Consider the following 27,572-nt stretch of genomic DNA (forward strand, 5'->3'; position numbering starts at 1 on the left):
TATGGAACCAGTGACAAAAATGGAAAAGCATATTTTCCAATAAAGTCCTATATAAAGATCATTGTTGAATCTATCCCAGAGTTCTCTTCTGCACTAAATAGCACCATGCTTTACTAAAACTGTAACTGGGTTCATTTTAGGTTTCATACATGAAGAATGAAATCAATATCATACCCCTTCAACTATATTCAACTTTAGATTCTTACCAAGGATCTGTGTGAAACTTTTTCCAAAGTACCACCTCAAATCATAAAGCATAGGAGTGGGAAATTTTTCACTTGACTTAGGTTAAAGTCACTATAACTCAGTAAGTAGATAAATGCAGATTAGAAAATGGGAGGAAGACCAACTAGATATAGGGATCTAAAGGCCCCAATTCCTCCTCTAGGACTGTATGACCACTCTCTTAAGATAGGCCTACTTATGTTTTATTTTTGTATCATCTCTCTGAGTGATGGTATGTGTTTTAACAAAATAGTGCTAATAAAATAAAATAAAATAAAAGGAGGGGCGTGGAGTGGGGTAATATCTGTAGCCAAAGTCAAATCCTATTTGTGGAAACCTTTATTGTCTACTTTAGTGGATCCTAAATAAATCAGAAGTCCAGTCCTTACTGCCCAGCACCCAGGGAAGAAAGGTCTAATGTTACTGTAAGGGGGTTGAAGTAGGTGCCAAAGGAAAAGCAGTTCCCACCACCTCCAAGGAGCAGGAGCTGTTGCTCTTCAGGAAGGAGGATGCTGGTATGGTTGTGCAACATTAGTGGCCATGGTACACCTGTTGTGTCAATCTGATACTCAGAGCTCAATCCTGTAGTCAAATCGATAACAGTCACCCCGGGAACTGAGGAGGAATGAATCCAGACCCCTCCAACCAGTAGAAGCTTCCCATTAAGCACATGAGCTGTGTGGGAGTACCTTGGGGTAATGGGAGGCTGGATATCAACTGATTCCCAGAGGAATCCACAAGTGGTTGGTTTCAGAAAGACTACAGAGCTCAATGGCTCCTCAGAAGCACCCAGGCCTCCAGCAATAAGGGCTCCCCCTTGCCAGCTGCAGGCAGTGTGGGAATGCCGACCTTCAGGTGCTTCCCCCTCCACTGGGATCTTGACCCAAGTCATTGTCCCCACGTGGAGAAAATGCCAGTCACTCAATACAGGTTCCCCCACACTTCGGCCCCCATAGACAAACAAATACTTCTGATTCTCATAGGACACTTCTGTTGTTGAATGCCGCCAACATGACAAAGTGGAATCTCCTTCTGTGCCAGCTTTTGTTACCATTACATTTAGATCCTCGGCGCTATCATCCTCACTCTTACAAAAACGAAGTTGGAGAATCCCCAAGGCTGGAGTTACTGGGGACAGTCTCCCTCCCAGAACCAGAACCTGAGTATCGGAAAGTCTCGTCATGGTGTGATAAAGGCGTCCATCCCACTGAGCTTCAGTCCCCCGACTGCCTATGGGTTTGCCTTTCCATTCAAAGTCACAGCATCTTGAGAGCAAGTGAAACTTGCTCATTCGGCAATGCCGCCCCTCCTGCTCTCCAAATCCACCTGCGCTGAGAATGCCTGGGCTCAAGAGGACAGAGGCGTGGCCATATCTCTTAAAGTGTGGGCCCTGGCTGTTACTAGTGACCACCTTGGCAAGGAGGGTCCCGGAAGGGGAAGCGGGATCTACCCGAGGAAACAGCTCTGGGGATGAAAGCACCAAAGTTTGGGAGAGAGTGTCTCCCTTAGAAGCGGCCAGAATGAAATAGTGGGCGCACTTCAGATGCCACTCCTCAAACTCGTCAAAGGGCTCAAGATTTTCCATGCGCCGACGTTCTTCTGCGGGCAGGAGGCAGCGATAGAATTCATTCATGTCCATGGCCCTGCAGGCAGTCCAGCCAGCCTGGAGGAAGCGGAGCTGCTGGGACGCCACGTCGGGGAAGCGGTCCAGGCCATGCAAAGGAGAATTGAGCTGCTGAAAATGTTGCTGCATGAACTGGCCAAAGGGGTCATGCGGCCTCATCTGCTCGTAGATCACGAAAAGAGCATCAGGAAAACGCTGGGCTGCCCAGGCGATGAGGGCCGCTGCATTATCCGGTTCCAGGTAGGTCAGCACGGCCTCAGCGAGGAGCAAAGTGGGTGCGGCTTCCTCGAGGCCCGCGGCGGCCAGGGCCCGGTCCAATCGCTCCAGCTGCCTCAAGTCCAAGCCCAGGATGCGGTAGTCCGAACTCTCAAAGCGCAGCGCTGACGCAGGGTCCCCGCTCCGGAAAGGCCCGGTGATCGCGCACAGTTCCGGCGTGTCTCTAATCCTCTCCGCTTTGCGCCGCGCCACGTCTGGAAAATCGACCTCCCAGACCGCAGCCCCGGACAGGCGGCCTGCAGCTTTGAGGCGAAAATACAGCGAGTCCGAGCCGGCGCCCAGCGACAGGATCTGGGCGCGAGGCGCTCGCGGGGCCGCGCACGTCCGTTCCAGGAAGGCGCGCACGCAGTGCCGGACGGCGCGTGCGCGGACGTAGTAGCCGCGGTGGATGAGCGGCGCGCGGCGCGCGCTCCCCGGCACTAGCAGCGCGGCGAAGGCGTCGCGCACGTACCCGCGCGTGGCCAGGGAGCTCTTGCTGAGGGCGCTGCTGTCGTTGGTACTCTGCACGGCTCCCGCCCGGCGCTCGCGGCTCCGCGGGCCCATGGCCAGAAGGCGCTCAAGAGCCCCGGCCTGTCACGGTGCTGAGCTGCTCTTCCGTTCTAGTTACCCACACGGCGGACTTCTGCACGGAAACACCACCCCTCCTCGGTGACTCCTCTTCCGCAGACCAGTTGCGTCACTTCCGGGAAGAGCGCGCCTCGCTGAGGAGAATTGAGGCGGGCGTAGCTTGCGCTAAAATTCCACGGGTTGACTTCTTTGATTCCCTGGGACTGCTGTTTGGCGGGAAGACTGTCCGCTACGGCTTATTGTGGACACGTAAACTGTCAGGGAAGCTCGGGTTGTCACTTCTGCAAGCTTTTCCGTGTGAAGGGAAATGTTTAATCTAAGTTCTCATAGTTGACTCACCTGTTGACAGAAATCTGTAAGAGGTGAGTCTGTGGGGACTGACAGCCAGAACTTGGAGGGGAAGATCTGCACCGGACGCTGGTGGGCAAGTAGAGGAAGGGGCGGTCCTTGGATGCTAACTGCTGGTGCTAATTTATTTAATGCTTTAAAGGTTACAAAGAGAGATCCCACTGAAGTCCGAGAAGAAGTCAGTGGGGTCTGGTGCAAAATGAACAGACCTTTACAGAGGTTGTGTTTCACCCAATAAAATTTTCCCCGCGGATACATACTATTGATGGTCTTGTATTCCTGGCTCTGTGCTAAGCTGCTAGTAAGTAAATTACTCAGCCCCAGATTCTCAGCTATAAAATGACATTCCCCTCTACTTTCAAAATTCTGTGATTCTAGGGTCGTAAGGGAATCACAGAGGCGAGGTGATTATTCCCTCATGATACGGTCTGAATCTTTTAAAAAAAAATTTTAAATATATTTTTATTGATTTCAGAGAGGAAGGGAGAGGAAGAGAGAGAGAGAGAAACATCGATGATGAGAGAGAATGGCTGCCTCCTGCTCGCCCCCCACTGAAGATCGAGCCCGAAACCTGGGCATGTGCCCTTGACTGGAATCGAACCCAGGACCCTTGAGTCTGCAGACCAACGCTCTAGACCAGTGATGGCGAACCTTTTGAGCTCGGCGTGTCAGCATTTTGAAAAACCCTAACTAACTTAACTCTGGTGCCGTGTCACATATAGAAATTTTTTGATATTTGCAACCATAGTAAAACAAAGATGTATATTTTTGATATTTATTTTATATATTTAAATGCCATTTAACAAAGAAAAATCAACCAAAAAAATGAGTTCGCGTGTCACCTCTGACACGCGTGTCATAGGTTCGCCATCACTGCTCTATACACTGAGCCAAACCGGCTAGGGCACGGTCTGAATCTTGTTGGGGGTTTAAAATAGTAACCAAGTTTCTGAGTTGGGTGTTCAGGCATCATCACCAGTAGAAAACTGCCTCCAGAGATATTTAAGGAGACTTGTAATTTATTCATTGGGATTTGGTGACTGACTCGGGCTGAGATGGAGAAGAAAATCAAGATGACTAAAGGTGTGGTTACCTGGAAGCAATATAGCTTAATGATTAAAAGTATGAGTTTTGGCCCTGGCCGGTGTGACTCGGTGGATAGAGCGTCGACATTGCTAACTGCAAGTTCTCAGGTTCAAGGCACGTGCCTGGGATGCGAGCTCCATCCCCAGTAGGGGGCGTGCAGAAGGCATACAATCTGTGATTCTCTGTCACCATTGGTGTTTCTATCTCTCCCTCTCACTTCCTCTCTGAAATATAGTATATAAAATGAGTTTTGAAGTTCTACCAATTCGAGTTTGAATACTGGGACTCAAAAGTTTGAGTCAGGATAAAGTTTTGTTAATTGAAAAGTTTCCTTTAGCTTTAGTGTTTAAGAGCTATCAATAACTTTAGGGAGAGCAATTTCTGTGCAGCAATCAGAGCAGGATCCATGTTATAGTGAATGGGAAATACATAAATGGAGGCAGCCAGTCTAAATTACACTTTCAAGGAAATTAGCTCAGAAGGAGAGACAGGGCGGTAGTTAAAGAGAAATGTAGAATAAAAGACAGTTTGGGTGTTGTTGTTTTTAGGTAGAAGCAAATACTATATTTGCATGTTGGTTCCCTGAGTGCAGATAGCCAGGGGGGGTTGGGGGAGAGAGGTTGGAGGAACAGAAAAGTGAGAATAACTAGTGGTGTAATGAATTAGAATAGATGGGAAGGAATGGAATTCTGGGCACAAATTAGTCTGCGAATCAAGAGAATGGATCTTTTTCCCTCTGGCTTCTGAGGGAAGAAATGGTGTAGATGAAGGTAAGTTTTAGGTGTGGGGAGGGGAGACAGAAAGAGGAAATTCATGCCTGATGGCTTCTGTTGTCTCTGTGAAGCTGGTGTGAAGCAGTTGGGTCTACTTGAGTTTGGAATTGCCTTTGAAGGGAATAGGAAAAGATCTCCCCTAAACCTGCTGGACCTTGGGATCCTCATCTCTAAAATGAGGGGACTAAGTCTGCTTTGTGAATTGTCGTAAGGTTGATTGAGGAACAAATGGGGGTGGGGGGAAGAGTTATAGAACTTTAAAAAACATACAGAGAACTATGGAAATATTTTAATGACAAGTTAGTAAAATGTACATGATATGTTAGAAATATTTTTTATTTCTTTTTTTAAAAAATATATTTTATTGATTTTTTACAGAGAGGAAGGGAGAGGGATAGAGAGTTGGAAACATCGATGAGAGAGAAACATCGATCAGCTGCCTCCTGCACACCCTCTACTGGGGATATGTCCGCAACCAAGGTACATGCCCTTGACTGGAATCGAACCTGGGACCCTTCAGTCCGCAGGCTGACACTCTATCCACTGAGCCAAGCCAGCTAGGGCAAATATTTTTTATTTCTAACAAAAAAGAGCAGAAATCAAAAGTGATTCAAGAAGAAAGAGAATAGGGAAAAATTTGTGATTTGGGTATCTTATGATTGTTTTCTGGTTATTATTTTTTAATCTGTTTATTCTTATGTAAAATGGAAGTAATAATACCTCATGGGTTGTTGTGACGATTAAGAAAAATAACCATCTAAGACACTTAGCACAGTGCCTGGTTCATAGTAAGTGCTTAATAAAAAGTAACAAATAATTTTATTAATCTGAGGTCCCCTGCCCCCTACTCATGAAAAAAAGTACTCTGGGAGACAGGAGACTTGGTTCTGGTCCTTCCCTAACTTGATAAACTGTTAGTACAAATGTAGAAAGGTCTTATCTCAGTGTGTTGCCTTTCAGCTTCTCACTCTCATTCCAGCTTCTGGCCCATGCAAAATCCAGCCCAGGGCCAAGCTGGTGTGGCTCAGTGGTTGAGCATCAACCCATGCACCAAGAGATCATGGGATCCATTCCAGGTCAGGGCACATGCGGTGGTTTCAGGTCAAATCCCCAGTAGGGAGCCTGCAGGAGGCAGCCAATTGATGTTTCTATTCCTCTCTCTCTGAAAAAATAAAAAAATTTAAAAAAAAAAAATCCAGCCCAGGAAAGTTGAATTTGGTGGGGAATGGTATTGTTGACAGAAGTATCTTAGGCAAGGATCAATGAAACAATTTCTTCAAATGTGCTTGTTTTGTGTTTCACATAGGTTACACTGGAGGCCCAGTGTACAAAATTCGTGCACTAGTAGGGTCCCTAGCAGCTGCTGGCTGCTGTCCTGGGCCTCCCTCCCTTCCCCCAGCTGGCCCCACCCTCTGGTTAAGCTCCCAGACTAATTCCTGGTGAAAGGCACAATTTGCATACTACACTTTTATTATATAGGATTGTAGCCAGTGGGTCAGTAAATTTACTCACAACTATTTAAAAGTTAATCTGGAGAATGGTTTGAATGTGGCACAAAATAAGGTCAGGATCCTAGAGTAGGTTATTATCAGCCTGCTATATAAAATGTCTTAAGTGCTTTTTTAGATTGTTGTCAAACCAGGAAAGTTCTTTCTCACAATTCATAATAATGAAGCTATTTTCCAATATTAAAAAAATAATTTAATTATTTCATAAACAATTCTTTCAAATAAATAATTTGTTAAGTATTCTAAATGTTAATTTATTAAAATTATTAAGTAAACTTATTACAATTATTGAAATTTTTAATTAAAATTATTTCAAAAAATAATCAAGTTTTATATGCTTGTTGTAAAACCTCAAAATTGCACAAAACTATATATGGTAAATAAAGTAAAATTCTCTCCCCTGACCTTTGCCACCTCCAACCCACAATCTAGTGGTAACAGTTTTCTGTGTGCCCTTTCATATGTATTTTATGAGTAAAGATATATATAAGAGAGAGAATGTGTGAGTGTATACGTACATACATGCTTTATTCATAAATGTCATCTTTCTAACCATGTATTTTGCAACTTACTTTTTGGAAGTAACACTATGTCATAGAAATCTTTCCATATAGTCATAGATATTCAGTTGAGTGGATATGTATAATTAATTTAGTCAGTACCTACTGATGGACATTTAGGTTGTTTCCAATTTTTGCTATTATAAATAATACTATAAGAAATGTATTTGTACATATCCTATAAGATTTAAGATAAATTCTTAACAATAAAATTATTGGATAAAAATGTGTTGTGTGTGTTGATACATATAGCCAATTTGGTTTCCAAAAAGATCACACCAAGTTCTGCTCACACCAGAACTTTTACTTAGACCTTCACCAGTATTAGGTATTATTCTTCTGAGATTCACAATATTTTTTTCTGGGTAATTTTACAAGTTAAGTCTTTCATGAACTTTAAAAATCAATTTCTAAGGAATACTTTTGAGAATATTTTTATTAACATTTACTTTATGTCAATTTATGACAAATTGACTTTACCTATGTAAGATAAAGTATGTTTTCCCATTTTAACGACATCTATTATGTCCCTTGGTAGATTAAACATATTGATTAAATAGTCCATTTTTAAAAATTTGTTACTATTTATTAAGCACTTACTATATGGTAATTCATTGAAATGCCACTTTTAACTCATGCTGAATTGGCCTTGCTGTGGTTTCTATAGCTCTGTCTAGTTCTGTACATTCTATATTCTTTATTGCCCATTTTAATATCTTGGTAACTTATTTACCCCTCTCAGTATCAATTTAGAGATTTGTAATGTAAAAAATGTTTATTTTGCAAGGTTATTGGTGAGATTAAATATTATATTATTAAAAGTGCTTATCTGGTAGGCTCTTAATGGAAACTGCTATTATTATCAGCGTCGTCATTATTAATACGTGAGAACCCAGAGAGTCAAGGTGACTACTTTGAAAATGACTAAATTTCATTTGGAATTTTATCTTAATGTACTAGAGGCCTGGTGCACGAAATTCATGTGTGGGTACGGTCCCTAGGCCTGGCCTGCGATCAGGGCCATCTTCCCCGGCTGCCTGCAGCCAGCCCCGCACCCCGCCGCCAGCCACCCCGATTCTCCGTTCACCATCGGGCAATCAGAGCCTGACAGCCAGGGGAAGGGACCGAGAGGTCAGCCATTCCCACCTGCTCGCCAGCCCCACCCTCGCCACGGTTGCCCTGTATGTGTGGGGCGACTGGCGGGGCGGGGGCCTTGGCCTGAGCCACTTGCATCCCCCGCCACCCACCCCTGGTTCCCCATTCACCATTGGGTGAGCGGAACCTGCTGGCTGGGGAAAGAAACCGAGAGGTAGTCAGTGCACCTCATAGTGACTGGTCGAGCGGTCGTTCTGGTCCTTCTGCCGTTAGGGTCAATTTGCTTATTACCCTTTTATTATATAGGATAAGCCACCTTCAGTGGTGAAGGACAAATTAGGATTTATTACCTGTAATGTGCTAGGTTCTAGCCATAGTCCTTGTCCTTAGAAGCTTATAGTCTAGTGAGGAAGACAAGTAAATCAGTGATTGAGATACAGTGTGATAAAGCACTGAGTGGAAGGTAGTCACTGGATTCTATGGGAGCATACAAGAAGGGAATTTAAATTACTATTTCAGTCCTCACAGCTACTCTGCACTTTTATCCTTTTTTTACAAATAAGGAAACTGAAGCTGTGAGGTTAACTGACTACTAAACTGTGAAAACTAGTAAAAGGACTAACCAAGTCCAATGAAGCCAACACCTCTGCTCTTTATATATTTTAAACAATTCAAAATATAAACTTTTTTTTTACCCAAAATAAGCTTTCTGAATTTCTAGTTTTAGAAGTAGTTTTATAGAAAATGATAATAAGTAAGGCATACATCCAACTGAATTGCAGATCGTAATCCACTTCTTACTTTTTCTTATTTCTAGTTCACATTGTTAGCTCATTAGCTTTGGAGGGGCTTTTTGTCTTTTGGAGAATAAATTCGCAAAAGTCCTGTTTCTTTGCTTTTATGTCAACATCTGACAATGTTCACATTTGTTTCAATAGGTGAAGCTAAACCCTGAGCAACATTTCAGCTAATTTTATAAAAATGTGTGGAAATAAAGCAATCTGAAGGAAATTTAAGACCACAAAATTTACCGACTGAACTACATGGTATTGTACATACCAATAAGAGTGTTTGGAGAAAGACCTTTTCATTCTGCTAAGTCATGATGGAAGCAGAAGACCAGCAGCAATGGAAGAGAACCTTTTTCTCAGAACTACCTAAAGTGGTGAGAATTCAACCAGAGAATTCTAGAGTGGTTGCTAATTATAATGACTCTGTGTTGTTTCTTTTCACACAAAAAAAGTGAGTTTTACTGTTATAATTTATAAACTTTAAAAGTTATATAGCTAAATCTAATAGGCAATTTGCCTACTATAGACTGCAAACATCAAGTACATGGTATGATGCTATGAATCTAGTGGATAGTTAATACGTTTTTACTGATTGTATTCTTTTGTTTTAGGAACTTCATGCCCACTTGAATGGATCCATTAGTTGTAATACCATGAAGAAATTAATAGCTAAGAAACCAGATCTCAAAATCCATGATCAAATGACTGTGATCGATAAAGGAAAGAAAAGAACTTTAGAAGAGTGAGTTTGAGGAGATTGTGGACACATTCCTTTTTTTCTCTATCACTATTTTGAGATTGTAAATAGTATGTAAGAATTCAGATTTTAATAGTCAAAGTAATAGGGCAGCCATCTGGTATGGAGAGTATAACTTGACATACAGCATTTTTCCAGCTGTCTGACTGTTGACAATATTTTTAATGATTTATGTTGTTTGTGAAGTTGTACTATACTGAATATTCTTTAGACTGAAAAGTATAGGCTTACTGACTTTTCTCCTATTTGCTCCTACCAATGGGGGATGGTGGGAGTGGTGGTGGAGAAGGGAAACTAGTATTTTCCACTTAAAAATATCAGTAATGTTTTCTTTTCAGTCGTTGGTCTTTTTAGATCAATGTAATTTTCAAAAAACCTATTCTGTAGTTCTTTATAAATATACAGGGTGTCCTAAAAACACGTATACACACTTTAACAGCTGACAGCTCAATTGATGTTTCTTTATTTTCAGCCAGACTAAGCTTTGAACAAAGGAAGTTCATCCTGAAATGCTACTGGAAGTTTGAAAACGCAGTTGAAGTACAAACACTGCCTTTACAATATTTCAAAGTATGATTTTTTCATACTTTAATTTTCATTACTTTTTAGATTTAACTATTTTGAAATAATAGATGAAGCCAGACTAAGCTTTGAACAAAGAAAATTTATCCACTAAACTTTTTTTATGGGGATACATAAAAGATAAAGTTTATGGTACAAAAAATTGAGGGCGCACAAATACCAAACAATATTATTCTTGATGTTTGCGATTCCATTCCTTCGAGTTATCAGCAGTGCCTGGACCAGAACGGTCATCAGTTTGAAAACAGATGGTGACAAAAAAAATTACTCATTTCTGTAGATTCTTTTAAATTTTGAAAATGCACTGTATGTTAATAAACACTTTATAATCATTCACACTGTGTATACATTTTTTGGGATACCCTATATAATTACTAAAATCTACTAATTTAATTGCTTACTGAATTTGTCTTGAGCTTTTGATGACTAGAGTATCTTAAAACTTTTTATTCATGTTATAGATGTTTCCAGATGTTTCAGATTATTCATCAGCTTACTACTAGCCCTGAAGATATTTTAATGGTAAGAAATGATGGTTTTGTTTTTCATAATATTTGACCATAGATAGAAAGGTTTTATCCCTATTGCTTGGAAGATTTTTCACTGCCTGGGTGGATGTTATAGAGAGTGAAGAAGTTCAAGAAGTGCCTAGAAATTGAATTATTAATTCCTAGCAAAATTGTACCTTTCCTCTGGGAATGTAGGACTAAAGAACACCTCTGTGTTCTCTTATGTGAAGCTCCAGGATACTAATAGTTTCCATGATATGGAAGACTGGTTTCTGTATCATTGATCTGACTAGGATGGCATTTAAAATGTCCTCTTTGCTCAGCTCATGTGGCTCAGTGGTTCAGCATCGACCTATGAACTAGGAAGTCATGGTTCAATTCCCAGTCAGGGCACATGCCTGGGTTGCAGGCTCAATCCCCAGTGTGGGCACAGTGCACAGGAGGCAGTCAGTCAATGATTCTCTCTCGTCATTGATGTTTCTAATTTCTCTCTCCTTCTCTGAAATCAATAAAAATATATTTAAAATAATAAAAATAAAAATGTCCTTCTTGTAAATGAAGAGAAACAAAATCCTGTCAGTGTTCTTAATCATTCAGCCTTTAGATATCATTTACCCTGGTCATTTAGAAAAATGCAAAGTAAGAAGTATAATCTGTGTTTCTGGAGAACTAACTTTTGACTGATCAAGAAAGAATTTTCCTCCTTGGCCAAGATTGATCCTCACAATAAACACTACATTAATCACCTTTTGGAGGAGAGTTGAATCTAAAACTTTAGTTCAACAAAAGTTGACTGAATGCCCATCATGTTCCAGTACTAGAGACTGGGGGATATAAAGACAGATTGACATGGTCCCTGCCCTTGAAGAATTTATAGTCAGGGCTGAATCTGGCAGACACAGCTGTGGACCCCAAGGAAGTTTTCTTGGACGTGGGGTAGGGATGATTCCACAGGCCTCACTGTGGCCTGTTTAAATCTTCCTTTGCTCTCACGCTATACTTGCCAGCAACCTTCTATTATTCATTTGATTTCACAGGTATCTCACCACCAAGATGAGGGGTACCCTGGATAGTAGATGTGATCACTTCAGCCACTGAGAAGAACTGCCACTTCATACTCATTGTTAGTGCACACATTAACAAATAGGCTTCTGCATTAGTCTCCTGGGAGCTGGGGTAGAGTGACTTGGGAACTCTGGGCCTGGAGCAATGATAAGATGCAAGTTCCTCAACCTACAGAGATGAGGCCCACAATAGCAGCAATGTGGAGCTCCTAGAGAAGCAGTGCCACTGGGTCTAGTATGCAGAGGCTGCAGGCTCATGCTCGGTGGTGGAGGAAGCAGTGGTGTCTCTCTTGGTGTAGGGGTGTCATGTGATTTTTAAATGCTGTTGTGTATAGTCCAGCCGTGGGCAAATTACGGCCCGCCGGCCGGATCCGGCCCGTTTGAAAAGAATAAAACTAAAAAAAAAAGACCGTACCCTTTTATGTAATGATGTTTACTTTGAATTTATATTAGTTCACACAAACACTCCATCCATGCTTTTGTTCCGGCCCTCCGGTCCAGTTTAAGAACCCATTGTGGCCCTCGAGTCAAAAAGTTTGCCCACCCCTGGTATAGTCTCTGAGGCTGATTCTCTAGACCTCCATTACATTTATATTATAATAAATTTATTTCTGGTTTTAATTTAAAAAAAGAAAAAGATGAGACTCAGACCTTGGATTGCAGTGAATCCACTAAGGTAGTTCCTTTCCCCTGTTAGGCACTATCTGCACAACCAGTCAATCCCTGTTCCTTTGCCTTTTGCCGGCTCATGTACACATAGTCAGAGCAGGTTAGGATTAGGATATTGCCCCAGCTGGGTGGCTCAGTTGGTTGGAGCATTGTCCTGTATACCAAAAAGGTTGCGGGTTTGATTCCTGGTCAGAGCACATATGTAGATTGCGGATCTGATCCTGGTCAGGGTGCATATGGGAGGCAACCGATCGATGTTTCTCTCTCACATATATGTTTCACATGCTCTCTTTTCTCTCTCTCTTTCTCCTCTCTCTCTCCCCCCCTTCCTTTCTCTAAAACCAATAAATATATCCTCCAGTGAGGATTTAAAAAAAAGATTAGGGTACCAACTGTAAGGACTAACTAGGGCACGTTGTCACAGTATCCCTAACCTGGTCCTTTTTCTATTAGATTTGGTATTTTTTTAGGATTGATGGCAGAGATGGAAACATGCCTTTAGATATCATTTACCCTGGTCATTTAGTAATTTTTGGATTGTTGAGATTTGTGCTAAATTAGATACAGTTTGACTCATATTTATCACTCACTTTCTTTGCCTAAGAAGAATTTTCCTATATACTTCTGGGGGAAATTTAACCCTGCCTAAAGAATTTTATGAAAAATACAACGTATTCCTAAATATCTTGAATAAGAATCTTAAGCCATGACTTTAAATTGTACATCATTAATGTCTAATCATATTAGCTGTTCATTTCCATATGTTTCTATCTAGTACTACACACTCATAGATGGTTTTAACTGGATTTAGTTTTGCCTTCTCTGTTTTATCAAACTGCTGTTATGAACACAAGGAAATAGAAAAATTGTTAAAATGGTTAAAAGGAGAGAAAAACAAAAAGTGTGAATGATGTACAGATTTGGATTTAATGTGGAAATGAGGGGTGATGGGAGATAATAGAAATTTTGCAGTTCCGTCATGGTCTCCATCAGGGGTGTGGCATGGCAGGTACTATTCTTAACCACATGGAGGATTTCCAACATGTTTCCCAAATCAACTGTAATGAATGAAATGAAGCTGTAGCATTTGGCACTTTCATTGGGACCCTTACACCAACATTATCAATATTACGTTCATTGCTTTTATTATCAGGTCACAAAAGACGTCATTAAAGAATTTGCAGATGATGGTGTCAAGTACCTGGAACTAAGGAGCACACCCAGAGGAGACAGTGCTACAGGTAGAATTTAATTATTTCTCAGCCAATGTAATCTTTTCTGTGTGCTTTGGTCATTCATGTGTTTACAAGTTGAGAATATGAAGCACTTACTTTTACTCTATTGTAAAAATAGAATCAACATTCCAAATGTTATGATGTACATTTATGATGCACATTATTAATGAGTAAGTTATTATTTAAAAAAATAACTCAGGTATTATCTGTTTAAGGGGAATAAGAAGGCCTGCAAAAATGTCATTTGTTTTTCTTTTTTTTTTTTCAGAGAGGAAGTGGGATGGGGAGAGAGAGAGAAACATCAATGATGAGAGAGAATCATTGATCGGCTGCCTCCTGCACGTTCCCTACTGGGGATAGAGCCCACAACCTGGGCATGTGCCCTTTACCGGAATCGAATTGACCGGACCATTCAGTCTGCAGGCTGACACTCTATCCACTGACAAAACTGGCTAGGGCTCATTTGTTTTTCTTGCTTGTTTTTCTCACTCTGAGAAAAGGACATTTGCTTCTTCTAGTTGCATTGTCTTAAACAGGCTAATTCTTGCTGCCTGCATCAAGAGCACTTGTGAAACAATGTCACTGAGTAGATGCAGAATCATGTTTTGTAACCATCACTGAAATGAGGTTATTCATTCACTTCTCAGGGACTAATAGTGTCTTTGGCCAGGAGCAAGCTGTGATGTGGTAAAACCCCTCTGGATGGAGATGCGCAGACCTGGATGTGGTCTGGAGAAAATTCCATAAGAGTAACATCAGGAGATATTATGTAGTATCTTTGGGTCCCTCTTAGCATTTTGTGATCCTACCAGGTCATCTTGCACCCTGACATGTATAGCCCAGTCACCATTCAGGGGGTAAAATTTTTTCAACTACATATAGTAAAGTAAGTGTTGACAACTGGGGCAAGCAGAAGAGACTTATCTTGCATTTTTTAACTGCAGAATCAGTTCTAAGTTATTCTGGTGAGGGTAGTGAGAGGAAAGGATAGAAAAAACCTACCAATTATTAGAGCTAGGTTGCTCTTTGAATGGAGATTCAAAAGAGAGGTTTTAACCTAAGTATGTAACAATAGGGGAATTGTTAAATGAAGATTAATGGAATGGTAGGCAACAATAAAAATAGTTTAAAATACACTTTAATGACTGGAGATATGCTCAGAAGATAGTGTTAAATGACTGAACAGAATACATATTTACTTAGTAGCATCCCATCTATTCAGAATTTATATATATAAAAAGCCAGCGACCAGAACGCCGAACAACCAGAACGACCGGTTGCTATGACACCCACTGTAGCCAGTGAACTGGCCCAATTAGGGGGTGGGGCTGGCCAGCCAACCTCCCACAGCCCCTCCCCCCCCTCGCCCCTGATCAGCCTCTCCCACCAGATCGAGGGCAGGGCAGCCAGCCAACCCCCCCACGGCCCTTCCCCCCGGCCGGCCCCGCCCCCGATGGGCCCCCACCACCCCGATCAGCCCGCAGCCCCTCCCCCCAGTGAGCCCCGTCCCTAATTGCCCCCCACCCCAATAGGGGGTGGGGCTAGCCAGCCAACCTCCTGCAGCCCCTCCCTCCAGCCAGCCCCGCCCCCAATGGGCCCACACCACCCCGATCGGCCCACGGCCCTCCCCCCAGTTGGCCCAGCCCTGATCGGCCCGATCAGGGCCGGGCCAGCTGGACCCCACCTGTGCATGAATTTGTGCACTGGGCCTCTAGTATATCTATAATAATAAAAGGGTAATATGCTAATTAGACCAGATGTCCTTCCGGACGAAGCTGAGGCCAGAGGGAAGCCCAGGTCCCAGGTGCCAGAGGGAAGCCGGTGCCAGCAGCCAGGGGAAGGAAGGCCTACTCTTGCATGAATTTCATGCATCGGGCCTCTATTATACATAAATATGTATGTATGCTTAGAAAAACAAAGACAGTAGTTATCTTCGAGTGGTGGGATTATATGTTAGTTTTATTTTTCTTCTTTATAATTTCCTGTGCTTTACTAGAGATTTTCCACCAAAAGTAAGCATTTTAGAATTGGGGCACAATAGTATTTCAGAGGAGGTTGTTCTGGAGAGTGTTCTAGAGCTCCCCAGAAGAGGAGAATTTAAGCACCCAAAGAGAGGCTTTAGAAAAGGGCTTGTTATTGTTCTTGTTTTGTTAAAACGTTAAAAATTTTTCATAACAATTTGTGAGACTAATTTTATGTCTGTTGAATCTAAGAATCCTTTTTAGTCTTGTTTTCATTTTATTTTTTATAGTACTTAATTATTTTTCCAAATTTATTAAAGTTCAATTAGTATTTACTGAAATATATCCTAGGGCTGTGTTTTCATCTTTAGCCATGCTTTTGTCACAACATAAAGTGAAAATGTAATTTGTTCACATAGGGATACTAATGTTGAAGGATTGGATAGTTGATGATCTCTTTACATGTTCTTTGTGTCCTTTCCAGGAATGACTAAAAAAACTTATGTGGAATCTGTACTTGAGGGTATAAAACAGTCTAAACAAGAAAACTTAGACATTGATGTTAGGTAAGAAGCATTGTACCTTAGTGGTCACCATTTAAAAATCTAGAATGGGTGAAAATTTTACTACTTTGACCATGGGTGTAATGGATTTTTATAAGTCAACCAATAACTGTTTTTTATCTTATAACCAGAGGCCCGGTGCATGAATTTGTGGGGTACCTTGGCCTGGCCTGCATGATCAGGATGAAACCGGCTCTCCAACATCCCCTGAGGGTTCCTGGATTGTGAGAGGGCGCAGGCCAGGCTGAGGGACCCCACCGGTGCACAATCGGGGCTGGGGAGGGACATGGGAGATTAGCCAGCCGGGGAGGAGCCGCAGGAGGGCTCCTGGGTATGTCTGACCCGTCTCACTCAGTCCCGATCAGCCGGACCCCAGCAGCAAGCTAACCGACCAGTTGGAGCATCTGCCCCCTGGTGGTCAGTGCACATCATAGTGATTGGTCGACCGGTCAACTGTCTGGCCCTGGTGGTCAGTGCATGTCATAACAACTGGTCGACCAGTCGACTGCCTCCTGGTGGTCAGTGCATGTAATAGCAAGTTTATTGTTTATCTTGTTTATCTTGTTTAATTGTTTAATTGTTAGAGATCAGAGATTATCTTGTTTAATTGTTTCCATATGCTCACCCTCTAGGGCAGCGGTTCTCAACCTGTGGGTCGCCAATCTGTGGGTCGCGACCCCTTTGGGGGTTGAACGACCCTTTCACAGGGGTTGCCTAAGACCATCGGAAAACACATATATAATTACATATTGTTTTTGTGATTAATCACTATGCTTTAATTATGTTCAATTTGTAACAATGAAAATACATCCTGCATATCAGATATTTACATTACTATTCATAACAGTAGCAAAATTACAGTTATGAAGTAGCAACAAAAATAATTTTATGGTTGGGGGTCACCACAACATGAGGAACTGTATTAAAGAGTCGCGGCATTAGGAAGGTTGAGAACCACTGCTCTAGAGTGTAAATTCAGTGAGGCCAGAAACCTTGTTCTTTGGCCACTACACATCCAGTACTTAGAACAGAACTGGCACGTAATCAGGGCTCAATAGGTCCTCGAAGGAAGAAAACTAGCTGTAGTGTTTCTGACGATAAAATCTCTCAAAATTAAGCTTAACTAGACAAATACCCCAATTTCAAAACCACACAAAAGACATGAAGATAATTTAGAAAAGAAGACATACAAATGGCCATTAAATGTATAGAAAACCTCACTAATCAGATAATTTTTAAAAGAAATATTACAGTACCATTTCAATCCCCCCCCCCCACCACCACCAAAGAGGGTAAAAACCAGTGTTTGTGAACTTACACTGTTGGTGAGCATATCCTATATAATAAAAGCCTAATATGCTAAGTGCCCGGTAGTCCGTTCAACGAGTCAAAGTGTAATATGCTAATGATATGCTAAGGATGCTCAACTGCTCGCTATGATGTGCACTGACCACCTGGGGCAAATGCTCCGACCAGTAGGTTAACTTGCTGCTGGAGTCCCGGGTGGACACGCCCTGGAGCCCTCTTGCAGTTCCCCCCACCTCCCCTGTTGGCCAACCTCCCATATCCCTTCCCGGCCCCGATCATGCACCAGTGGGGTCCCTTGGCTTGGCCTGCGCTCTTGCCCAATCCAGGACCCCTCAGGGAATGTCAGAGAGCTGGTTTTGACCTGATCTCGCAGGCCAGGCCGAGGGACCCCACTGGTGCATGAATTTGTGCACTGGGCCTCTAGAGTAATTAATAAAACTTCTCTAAAGAGCAATATGTATTAAGATCTATAAAAATAATTTTCCCCTCTGACCCAGTATTTCTCTTCTAGAAATGTAGCCTAAGAAAATTGATTGATTTATGTTAAGATTCTTCATTGTAGTGCTATTTATAACAAAAAGTAGAAAACATCCTAAAATGTCCAGCAATCAGAGGACAATTACATTGTTAGGTTCATATGATTTATATTATTTTCTAACATTTAATGGCAGGGGAAATTGTTAAGTGGAAAAAAAATGATACTGCATTTTATATATAGTTGATCCAAATTCTGTAAATAAATAAATGCTAGAGGAATTTCTTTATTATTTTTTAAAATATATTTTTATTTATTTCAGAGAGGAAGGGAGAGAGAGAGAGAGATAGAAACATCAATGATGAGAGAAAATCATTTATCGGCTGCACCCTGCACACCCCACACTAGGGATTGAGCCCACAACCCGAGCCCGCAACCCAGACATGTGCCCTGACCGGGAATTGAAATGTGACTTCCTGGTTCATAGGATGCTCAACCACTGAGCCATGCCGGGCTTTATTTTTTTAAATAAATAGGTAAACTAATAAGTGCAGGAAGAAAGTTACACAATATTAACAAGGATTCTCAGAATATTAGATTTCTTGTAGAATTTCAGTTAATATATGTATCAGCTATTGGATACATATTAGAATTAAATTATTACCAATTTTGTAATCCTTATAAAATAATGGATCTAAGCCTCCTGATGAAAGAACACACCACTATCTGTGAAATAACACTTGCTAAAAAACTGAATTTGATCTGATTAAGCCTCTAGATTAGATCCAATGTTCAATTTATAGGAAATATGAGACAGGAGAACATGTTAGTAACACAGGGATTCAATCAACAAACCCAGACTGTGGGAAACTTTATACGGCAAATGTCCTAGTTTCTTCAACAAATAAATTTAAGAAAAGAGGTTGGGAGGCGGGCAGTAGGGGGGGTGAAGGGAGTGGCTGTAGATTAAAAAATACTTGAAATGCACTGACCAACACAATGTGTGAACCTTTCGTTGGATTATCGATCGAACAAACTGTAAGTAAGAAGTAGCTCAACAATAAAACATGAGACAATTAGAAATTTGAACACTAATTAAATATTTGGTGCTATTTGGGAATTTATGTCTCATTCCCTCTAGCAAAGTAAGACGTCATGTCAATTAGGCAATACATTTCCTATAATAAGATGTACCTGCCATAACTCTCTGGCCATATTCAAGAGTTGTATTTTTTATCATATTTGTATTAAACTGCCTTTTTTTATATTAAAGATATTTGATATCAATAGACAGAAGAGGTGGCCCTTCAGTGGCCAAGGAGACTGTTAAACTTGCTGAAGAGTTCTTCCTTTCTACTAAAGATACAGTTATTGGCCTTGACCTCAGTGGAGACCCTACAGTAAGTTATTTTTCCTAAATACATTTTATTTCTAAAAAAGTCAAATTAGTTTGTGGGATAAGGATAACCAGAATGCATACAGCAACTATTCTCAACCAGGATTCTGAAAGAATTAAGCCCCATAAAAAAGCAAAAAAAGATTTGCATGACAATATGATTATTTTCTCCATTCTTCTAAAGATAGTACACAGCTAGTTCCATTCTACAAACATAGGAGAGAAGTCAGTTCATTTTATACAGTGGATGTCTAATGCTTAATTGTCTAGAGCTTAATTATCTCATCGAACCCCCAGTTGAGAAAGGCTGGCCTAGAGCTTCTTGAATGTCAGATTCAAGCAGGGTGTCTCATCTGTGGCACTATTGGTATTTTGAGCCAAATAATTCTTTCTTGTGGGGACTATACTGTGCATTGTAGGGTGTTTAGCAGCATTCCTGGCTCTATCTACTAGATGCCAATAGCGCCCTCCTAGTTGTGACACGCAAAAATGTTACATTGCCAAATGTCCCCAGGGTTTGGGAGAGGGGAAGGGTTGGAGATTGCCCTTAGTTGAAAAGCCACTGAATAAATCTCATGAAACTGGTTCTTTTGGCTTTGTCTAAACTTGGTCTGTTCTACTGTTGTTTCATCCATCCATTTGTTAGAAGCTTTTTTTAGTAATCATGTGGCTTCCTGAATCAGATAAGTTCTTCTTGTTAGCACTAGATACCCTTCCAGAAATAAAATTTGGTGACTACTAAATCTAGCTTAGCTACTAGTAATTGACCTCAGGTTCACTGATACTTAAGATTCTTGAGGGCAGGACTATCTTTGTTAGCTTTGCATTCTCCAAAGTGTTTAGCACATTGTAGGTGCCTTATAAACAAAATGTACAAATGAATCAATCTGCTGAGGTTTTTTCCGGCTATTATTTTATTTATTTGTTTATTGGGACAGAATACCCAGTTCCTCAGTTTGCCCAGGGTTCTCATGCATCCTCATTTTAACTTTATCTTCAAGGCAGGACAAGCAGAAGATTTCTTGGAACCACTTTTGGAAGCAAAAAAAGCAGGTCTGAAGTTGGCATTGCATCTTTCAGAGGTAAATAATATTTTAAAATTAGGCTGGAGAGGGTAGATTACAGTGGAAAATAGTAATCATCTTTAAATGGCTAAAAAGATACCTGGCTTAGAAAAACATTTTTAGAAGGGGAAAAGTAGAAATATGTTTTAACATAAATTATAATGATAATGACTTGCTTTAGTCCCTCATGTTACTGGTTTTGTTTTTGTGGTTCCTGGGAGGGTGGCTGTTGACTTCCAGTACAGCTGTGTCTTTAAAAATAGCTTACTGACATCTTGCTAAAGAAAATTCATGAATTTCCATCGTTGACCTTATCATTGGTAAGCTGGCATTGAGAGAAGCACCAGTTCATCTCACTTTGTCCTCAGAGGGAAAGGGACCTGAGTGTATCACATGTACTGGCAAGAAAGGAAGTAGCTCATCATCATTTTATAAGGCTCAGCAGGGAGATCAGGTGCCCCTCGATCCCCAGCTCCTTGGCAAGATGAACAAGTGACAGGTAATGGCTGGAGAACAGTCACTTTCTTAAGCACATCTTTGTGAGGCAAACAAGGGACTCTACTGCACTTTCCCCCATTTTATAAATGGTTTATTTCTTCCTATTCTTTTTTTTTCTTTACATACAAAAAGCTATACATAATATATATAACTACGTGAGTTTGGATTTGTTTCTTAACCAGTTAACTGCCACGCATCCCCACACGCCACGATATTTTGAATTTAATTTAATAAAGTAAATTTGCAATGAATATTAGAAGAATAAATATATCACTCACAACTCGGGTGTTCTTGAATATTTTCAGCTGAAAATTCTCACAAAAAATGATTTTAAAGTTGGTCAGGGCTGTCACTTAGGGAAAACTTTTTTTTTTTTTTATAGACGCACATGGCGTGTGGGGAAGGTCCGCCGCTTGCGTCTACAGACGCTTATGGCGTTCAATGGGTTAAATGCAGGAAAAAATACTTATTCTACTTATTTCATGGGGTTATCTTGTGTATTAGATGGAGTGGTATATAAAGGTTGAATAGCATCAGGATGTAAAGATTTAAGGAAAAAATTGGAGCTTCTTGTCATTATTGGTGGTTTTCATGTCTATAAGCAAGGGGTCAGTTACTAGTGGCAGAACTTAAGAAAATATAGGTTCCATGTGTCCACACTCTGATCATAAAGACCTTTCACTTTTAGGAAACCATCTAGCTGACCTGATACCTGACTGAAGCAATTGGTCAATATAATGAAACAGCCAGCATGTGTCACTGTAACTAGTTATCTCTGTTCTTGGTGCACAGCATCAAAGCGCTTTAGCTTAATTTTTTTTCTTTTTAAAAAAAATATATTTTATTGATTTTTCACAGAGAGGAAGGGAGAGGGATAGAGAGCCAGAAACATCGATGAGAGAGAAACATTGATCAGCTGCCTTCTGCATACCTCCCACTGGGGATGTGCCCGCAACCAAGGTACATGCCCTTGGCCGGAATCGAACCCGGGACCCTTCAGTCCGCAGGCCGACGCTTCATCCACTGAGCCAAACCAGCCGGGGCTAGCTTAATTTTTGTTGCATTTCTTATTTGATCCATTGGATATAAGATATTTCATTTCCAAATGTTATTGTGATTTGAATTTTAGGCTATTAAGGGATAAAGAGCACAGCTAGACATTTTCATGGTGGTTGTGGTATGTATGTAGCTAGCCTTGTCAAAATAAAACGTGAGCACACTGTGTGGAGAATCTGGGCCCTGGAGTCAGATGGAGCCAGATTTCACCCTTCTCTCTGTCATTCACTAGCTCCATGAACCTTGGACAACTTTTGCTTAAAATGCATTATGTTTTTAACAACAAAAGTTATATGTATCTGCAGAAAATCCAAGTGTAGAGAACTATTATATAGAAGGAAAAAAATAAAAAATGAAAGGTCCCCTTCCCATTTCAGTTACGCTCCCAGGTTGATCATCTTAACAGTTTTGTATTTATATTTTTCCAGACCTTTTTCTAATATATATGAACACACATATACACCACAGGACACATATGTATGGAGTTGTGTATTTTGCTTTTGAAAATTACTTTAATTTGATGAGCTTTAATTTCTTCATCTTAATACTTTGCAAGATTCTTGTGAGGTTTAAAGGAAATTTTATGTAAAAAGGCACAAAGTAGGTCCTTAATATGTGTTTATTATCATTGGCTATAATTATTATCATTGGAATGAATCTAGAATATTGGGAAATGAATGGGAAGATAAAAGGCAAAGAAGAGAGCTAGGAAGGTAGAAGTAATTCAGCTTTCCAGAATGTCTGTACTACCTTCTCAGGGACAGAGTACCTGGCTTTAGAAAAAAGCACTTTAAAAACAACTGAAAGAGGTTATTGATGCCCTCTCTCCTCTCTTTTTGAGATTCCAAACCTCAAGAAAGAAACACAAGTACTCCTGGATCTGCTTCCCGACAGAATTGGGCATGGGACATTTCTCAACTCCTCTGAGGGGGGATCCTTGGATCTGGTGGACTTTGTGAGGAAACACCAGATACCGCTGGGTAAGGCTTAGGGCTTCAGGTCCTTCAGACAACGCTGTGCCCCTTCCACCCCCAACCCCCATATTGCAACCCAGATGTAGAGAAGTTTTGTCCTAAATATATAAATATTATTTAGGAAGTAAAAGATATGGATAAGTGCTTTCTGAGCCTCATTTAAGTAACACAAAGTTTTAGCTTCCATTAAAACAGTGGTTCTCAACCTTCCTAATGCCGCGACCCTTTAATACAGTTCCTCATGTTGTGGTGACCCCCAACCATAAAATTATTTTTGTTGCTACTTCATAACTGTAATTTTGCTACTGTTATGAATCGTCATGTAAATATCTGATATGCAGGATGTATTTTCATTGTTACAAATTGAACATAATTAAAGCATAGTGATTAATCACAAAAACAATATGTAATTATATATGTGTTTTCCGATGGTCTTAGGCGACCCCAGTGAAAGGGTCGCGACCCACAGGTTGAGAACCGCTGCATTAGACTATAAGCTCCATGAGAGCAGAGCCCTTCTCTGTCTTGTTCACTTTACATTCCCTAGTTCCTAGAACTCAATATTATACTGAAGGAATAAGGGGCATCTAGTATTTTGAAATGATTTTAACTAAATTAAGATGTGTTATGAAAATGTGTCACTTTTTTAAAATTAAGAATTATGGAAAATTCGAAGTATATTATTATATGTATGTTGACTGTTACACACTTGTTAGTCTACATGTGTATACCTGGAGCTGTTTTTGTTTAACAGCATATATTTATGAAATGCCTACTCTGTTCTGGTCACTTTTCAATTGCTTGGAATAGAGCAGTAAATAAAACAGACAAACAGGCTTGCTTTCTCAAGGAATCTATAGTCTAGCAAATGTAAGACAGTAAACAAATGCACAAGAAAATATTAGTGTTAAGTTCTTTGAAGAAAATTAAACAGGCTGATATAATGATGAGATAACAACTTTCGATTGGATGATCAAGGAAGGCCTTTCTGAAGAGGCAAAGAAGCAATGGACTGAAATCCAGTTTTACCTAATGATAAATTCGCTGAATTTACAAATTTACCAATTTGTAAAAACACTTGTTTGGGTATGTTTTTCTTAAAACTAGTTAGACTTTTCAGCAATCCATAATGGGTGAAGCTTTTTTATTTTTACTGAGGAAAATTTTAAACATCAACAAAAGTAGAGAAAATGGAAACTATAGTGATAGCGATCGTACTTGTTGTGGTGGCTCCCAGTGCAGTGAGGGGGCAGGTTGGCTTCGCCATTTCTTGGACTGAGTGGCGCTGTGTTGAGGCTGCCTTACCCAAGGGAGCAGACACCATCCTTCAAGTCAGTGAAGTATTTTACTCTGCCTAGGGAACCTGGTACAGTTTCAAGGCAGGAATTTGTTAATAGAAGTCACTCTTAAGATGGCTTGACTTGCAGCAGGCAGTGATTGGATGGTTGTCTGACTAAAAGAAGTAAGGGGTTTTCTTTGAAACCTTGGAAAAATTCCATTTCTGCTCTTGGCTTTTTATAATGCTGTAACTCTCAAGCAGTTCTGCCATTATCTGACCTTTATTTTAGCCTCCACATATAGACCAGGGAGAGTGTAGCAACCCTTCAGATAATTCCCTGGCTTCTTTATGGTGACTGGCTTACACATTCCTCTCTTCTCTCTTGTTAAAAGAAAGGGGAAGCACATGGCCGTAAAGGGAATATTAATTCCCTACCTGCCACAGTTGCTGCCGTAAGTTGCACATATTTCCCACACAACCACACTAATTGAACTACAAATTTTTACACAAGAAAAGGTCAACTTTTAAAAATACATTTTTTATTGCTTTTTTTAAAGAGAGAGGGAGAGAGAGAATCGTCAATATTAGAGCAAAACTTGGATCGGCTGCCTCTTGCATGCCCATACCAGTGTCAAGTCCGCAACCTGGTCATCTACCCTGACACGTGATCAAACCAGCAACCTTCCAGTGCCCGGGATGATGCCCAACCAACACCACACCAGCGAGGGCATGAAAAGGTCGATTTTGTAAAAGAATGAACTACTGAAAATTAGCACAGTTTAGAAAGATTTCTCATGTATCTACTTGATGATTGAATCTACGAATCTGCTTTTAATAAAAGGTTTTTCCCCCCTTTCCTGTAGAACTCTGTTTGACCTCAAACATCAAAAGTCGGACAGTTCCATCTTATGACCAGCATCATTTCGGATTCTGGTACAGCATTGCCCATCCTTCTGTGATCTGTGTAAGGTGTTTTCTGTGAAGTATTTTGCTCCTTTTTAGTCCCCGAGTTGCTTTAGGTCAGACATTCATTACCTAGTTGAGTGCCTTGCATGCCTGAGGGTAATAGAGCCCACATAGAGGAGTGAGAGAGGACTGGGGCATGAGAAGCTACAAAGGGCCAGGGTGACTGGTTTGGCTCTAAGGGAAAAGATCCTGGACAGTAACTAGGGGAACATTAAAAAAAAAAATAGTTCCTTAGCTGGTTTGGCTCATTGGATAGAGTGTCGGCCTGCGAACTAAAGGGTCCGGGGTTGATTCCAGTCAAGGGCATGTACCTCTGTTGTGGGTTTAATCCCTGGTCCTGGTCAGGAGGCAACCAATCAATGTGTCTCTCTCACATTGATGTTTCTCTCTGTGTGTCTCTCCCCCTCCCTTCCACTCTCTCTAAAAATCAATGGAAAAATACCCTCTGATGAGGATTAACAACAACAAAAATAGTGATGCCTGGCACCCATCCCTTGAGATTCTGCTTTATATAATCAGGGAAGTGCCGTGAGAACAGATATGTTTTTAAAGTTCCTTAGGAGATTTTAATACGCACCAATGGTTAGAGCACTGCTCTGGTGTTTGTTGCTTGTTTAATCCTCACCCAAGGATATATATATATATTTTTTTTTCTTTTTTAAATATATTTTATTGATTTCTTACAGAGAGGAAGGGAGAGGGATAGAGAGTTAGAAACATCGATGAGAGAGAAACATCGATCAGCTGCCTCCTGCACATCTCCCACTGGGGATGTGTCCACAACCCAGGTACATGCCCTTGACCGGAATCGAACCTGGGACCCTTCAGTCCGCAGGCCGACGCTCTATCCACTGAGCCAAACCGGTTTTGGCAATATTTTTATTGATTTTATTTTTTTATTGATTTCAGCAAGGAAGGGAGAGGGAGAGAGAGAAAAAAACATCAATGATGAGAGAATCATTGATTGGCTGCCTCCTGCATACTCCACACTGGGGATCCAGCCTGCAACCTGGGTATGTGCCAGGAATCAAACCTGTGATCTCCTGGTTCATAGGTTGATGCTCAACTACTGAGCCATGCTGGCCAGGCTGTTTTTATTGATTTGAGAGAGAGAGGAAGGGAGAGAGACAGGGAAACATGGATGTGAGAAACATCAATCCATTGCCTCCCCGTACACACCCCGACGGGATCAAACCTGCAACCTAGGTGTGTGCCTTGACCAGGAATCAAACCCACAATCTTTTGGTGTATGGAATGATGTTCCAACCAACTGAGCCATTTGGCCAGGGCTGGGGCTTTTTTCTTTGTGTGTTTTTTAATGGTAAACAAGCCCCTTTAATTATAGCTAGGCATAGATGTATTTATAGGCCCCTGTTTAGACTCTTAAAAGAAGCATAGCGAATAGGAAAATAGACTAAAGAGGAGTTGTTTTTAAAAATCATTTCCTTGTTCATTTTGAAACTTTCTTGCTTATCTCGGCAGACTGACGATAAGGGTGTTTTTGCAACACACCTTTCCCAAGAGTACCAGCTGGCAGCTGAAAATTTTAATTTGACCCCGTCTCAGGTATGGGATTTGTCTTATGAATCCATCAACTACATCTTTGCTTCTGACAGCACCAGGTCTGAACTGAAAAGGAAGTGGAATCATCTGAAACCCAAAGTGTTACATTTTTGAGCTGTAATGAAGTGAATTACTTTTGAGTATGTGTTGCAACCAAGATCTTCCTGCCATATTCCTTTTAGTAAACCATCCACCTCTCATGATTAATTCCTCTGGAATCAAGTTATTGGTTTTTTAAAAATATTTCTGCCTTTCTCTTCTCTTATTTTGACCATAATGGAGCTATGCCAGCCAGATACTTCTTGAGCTGTAGGGTACTTTAAGCTTCTATTTCCAGCCTTTATTATTTTTTGTCACACACACCCCCTCCTCACTCCACCCTCACTCCCTATTTTCAGCCTTTAATCTGATTTCCAGTTGTTCCAAAGTTTTGTTTCTGAAATAGCCCATGATGGGTGTTGGAGGATTTAAACTAACTAAAATATCTCCATATAATATCTGTTATTTTAAGCACCATGATGTTTCTATCTCTCCTTCTCCCTTCCTTTCTGAAATCAATAAAAATCTATATATTTTTTAAAAGGCAGGCAAAGATTTATCTCTTCCTACCAACAACTTACTCATAATTTGCGTACATATATATATATACATATACACACACACACACACACACACACACACACACACACACACACACTAGAGGCCCAGTGCACGAATTCATGCAGTAGTGGGGTCCAGCCAGCCCACCTGATGGGAGCCATTGGGGGTGGGCCAGCCGGGGCGAGGGTCCGCGGGCGGTT

The 27,572-nt window shown here is 40.9% G+C and overlaps 2 protein-coding genes across 7 annotated transcripts; one reads left to right on the top strand and one right to left on the bottom strand.

Moving 5' to 3' along the window:
- Positions 1–326: 326 nt before the first annotated feature.
- On the bottom strand, positions 327–2,742 carry LCMT2 (leucine carboxyl methyltransferase 2). Its single transcript, XM_006093084.3, has one exon. The coding sequence runs from the start codon at positions 2,666–2,668 to the stop codon at positions 611–613; it is 2,058 nt and encodes a 685-aa protein (XP_006093146.1). The 5' UTR covers positions 2,669–2,742; the 3' UTR covers positions 327–610.
- Positions 2,576–26,979, top strand: ADAL (adenosine deaminase like). 6 transcript variants are annotated; one of them, XM_014459525.2, is made up of 11 exons: positions 2,576–3,054; positions 9,001–9,304; positions 9,465–9,595; positions 10,654–10,714; positions 13,588–13,675; positions 16,115–16,196; positions 19,250–19,376; positions 20,374–20,454; positions 22,832–22,970; positions 25,107–25,207; positions 26,692–26,979. In XM_014459525.2, the coding sequence occupies exons 3-11, from the start codon at positions 9,507–9,509 to the stop codon at positions 26,884–26,886; spliced, it is 963 nt and encodes a 320-aa protein (XP_014315011.1). In that variant the 5' UTR covers positions 2,576–3,054; positions 9,001–9,304; positions 9,465–9,506; the 3' UTR covers positions 26,887–26,979. The 6 variants fall into 6 exon arrangements, with proteins under 6 accessions (XP_014315011.1, XP_006093145.1, XP_023613333.1 ...); XM_006093083.3 differs by having other exon boundaries at positions 9,001–9,227; XM_023757565.1 differs by having other exon boundaries at positions 2,576–2,773; positions 9,001–9,227.
- The last annotated feature ends 593 nt before the right edge of the window (positions 26,980–27,572 follow it).

Source organism: Myotis lucifugus, unplaced genomic scaffold (assembly GCF_000147115.1).
Source record: "Myotis lucifugus unplaced genomic scaffold, Myoluc2.0 scaffold_109, whole genome shotgun sequence".
NCBI lineage: Eukaryota > Metazoa > Chordata > Mammalia > Chiroptera > Vespertilionidae > Myotis > Myotis lucifugus.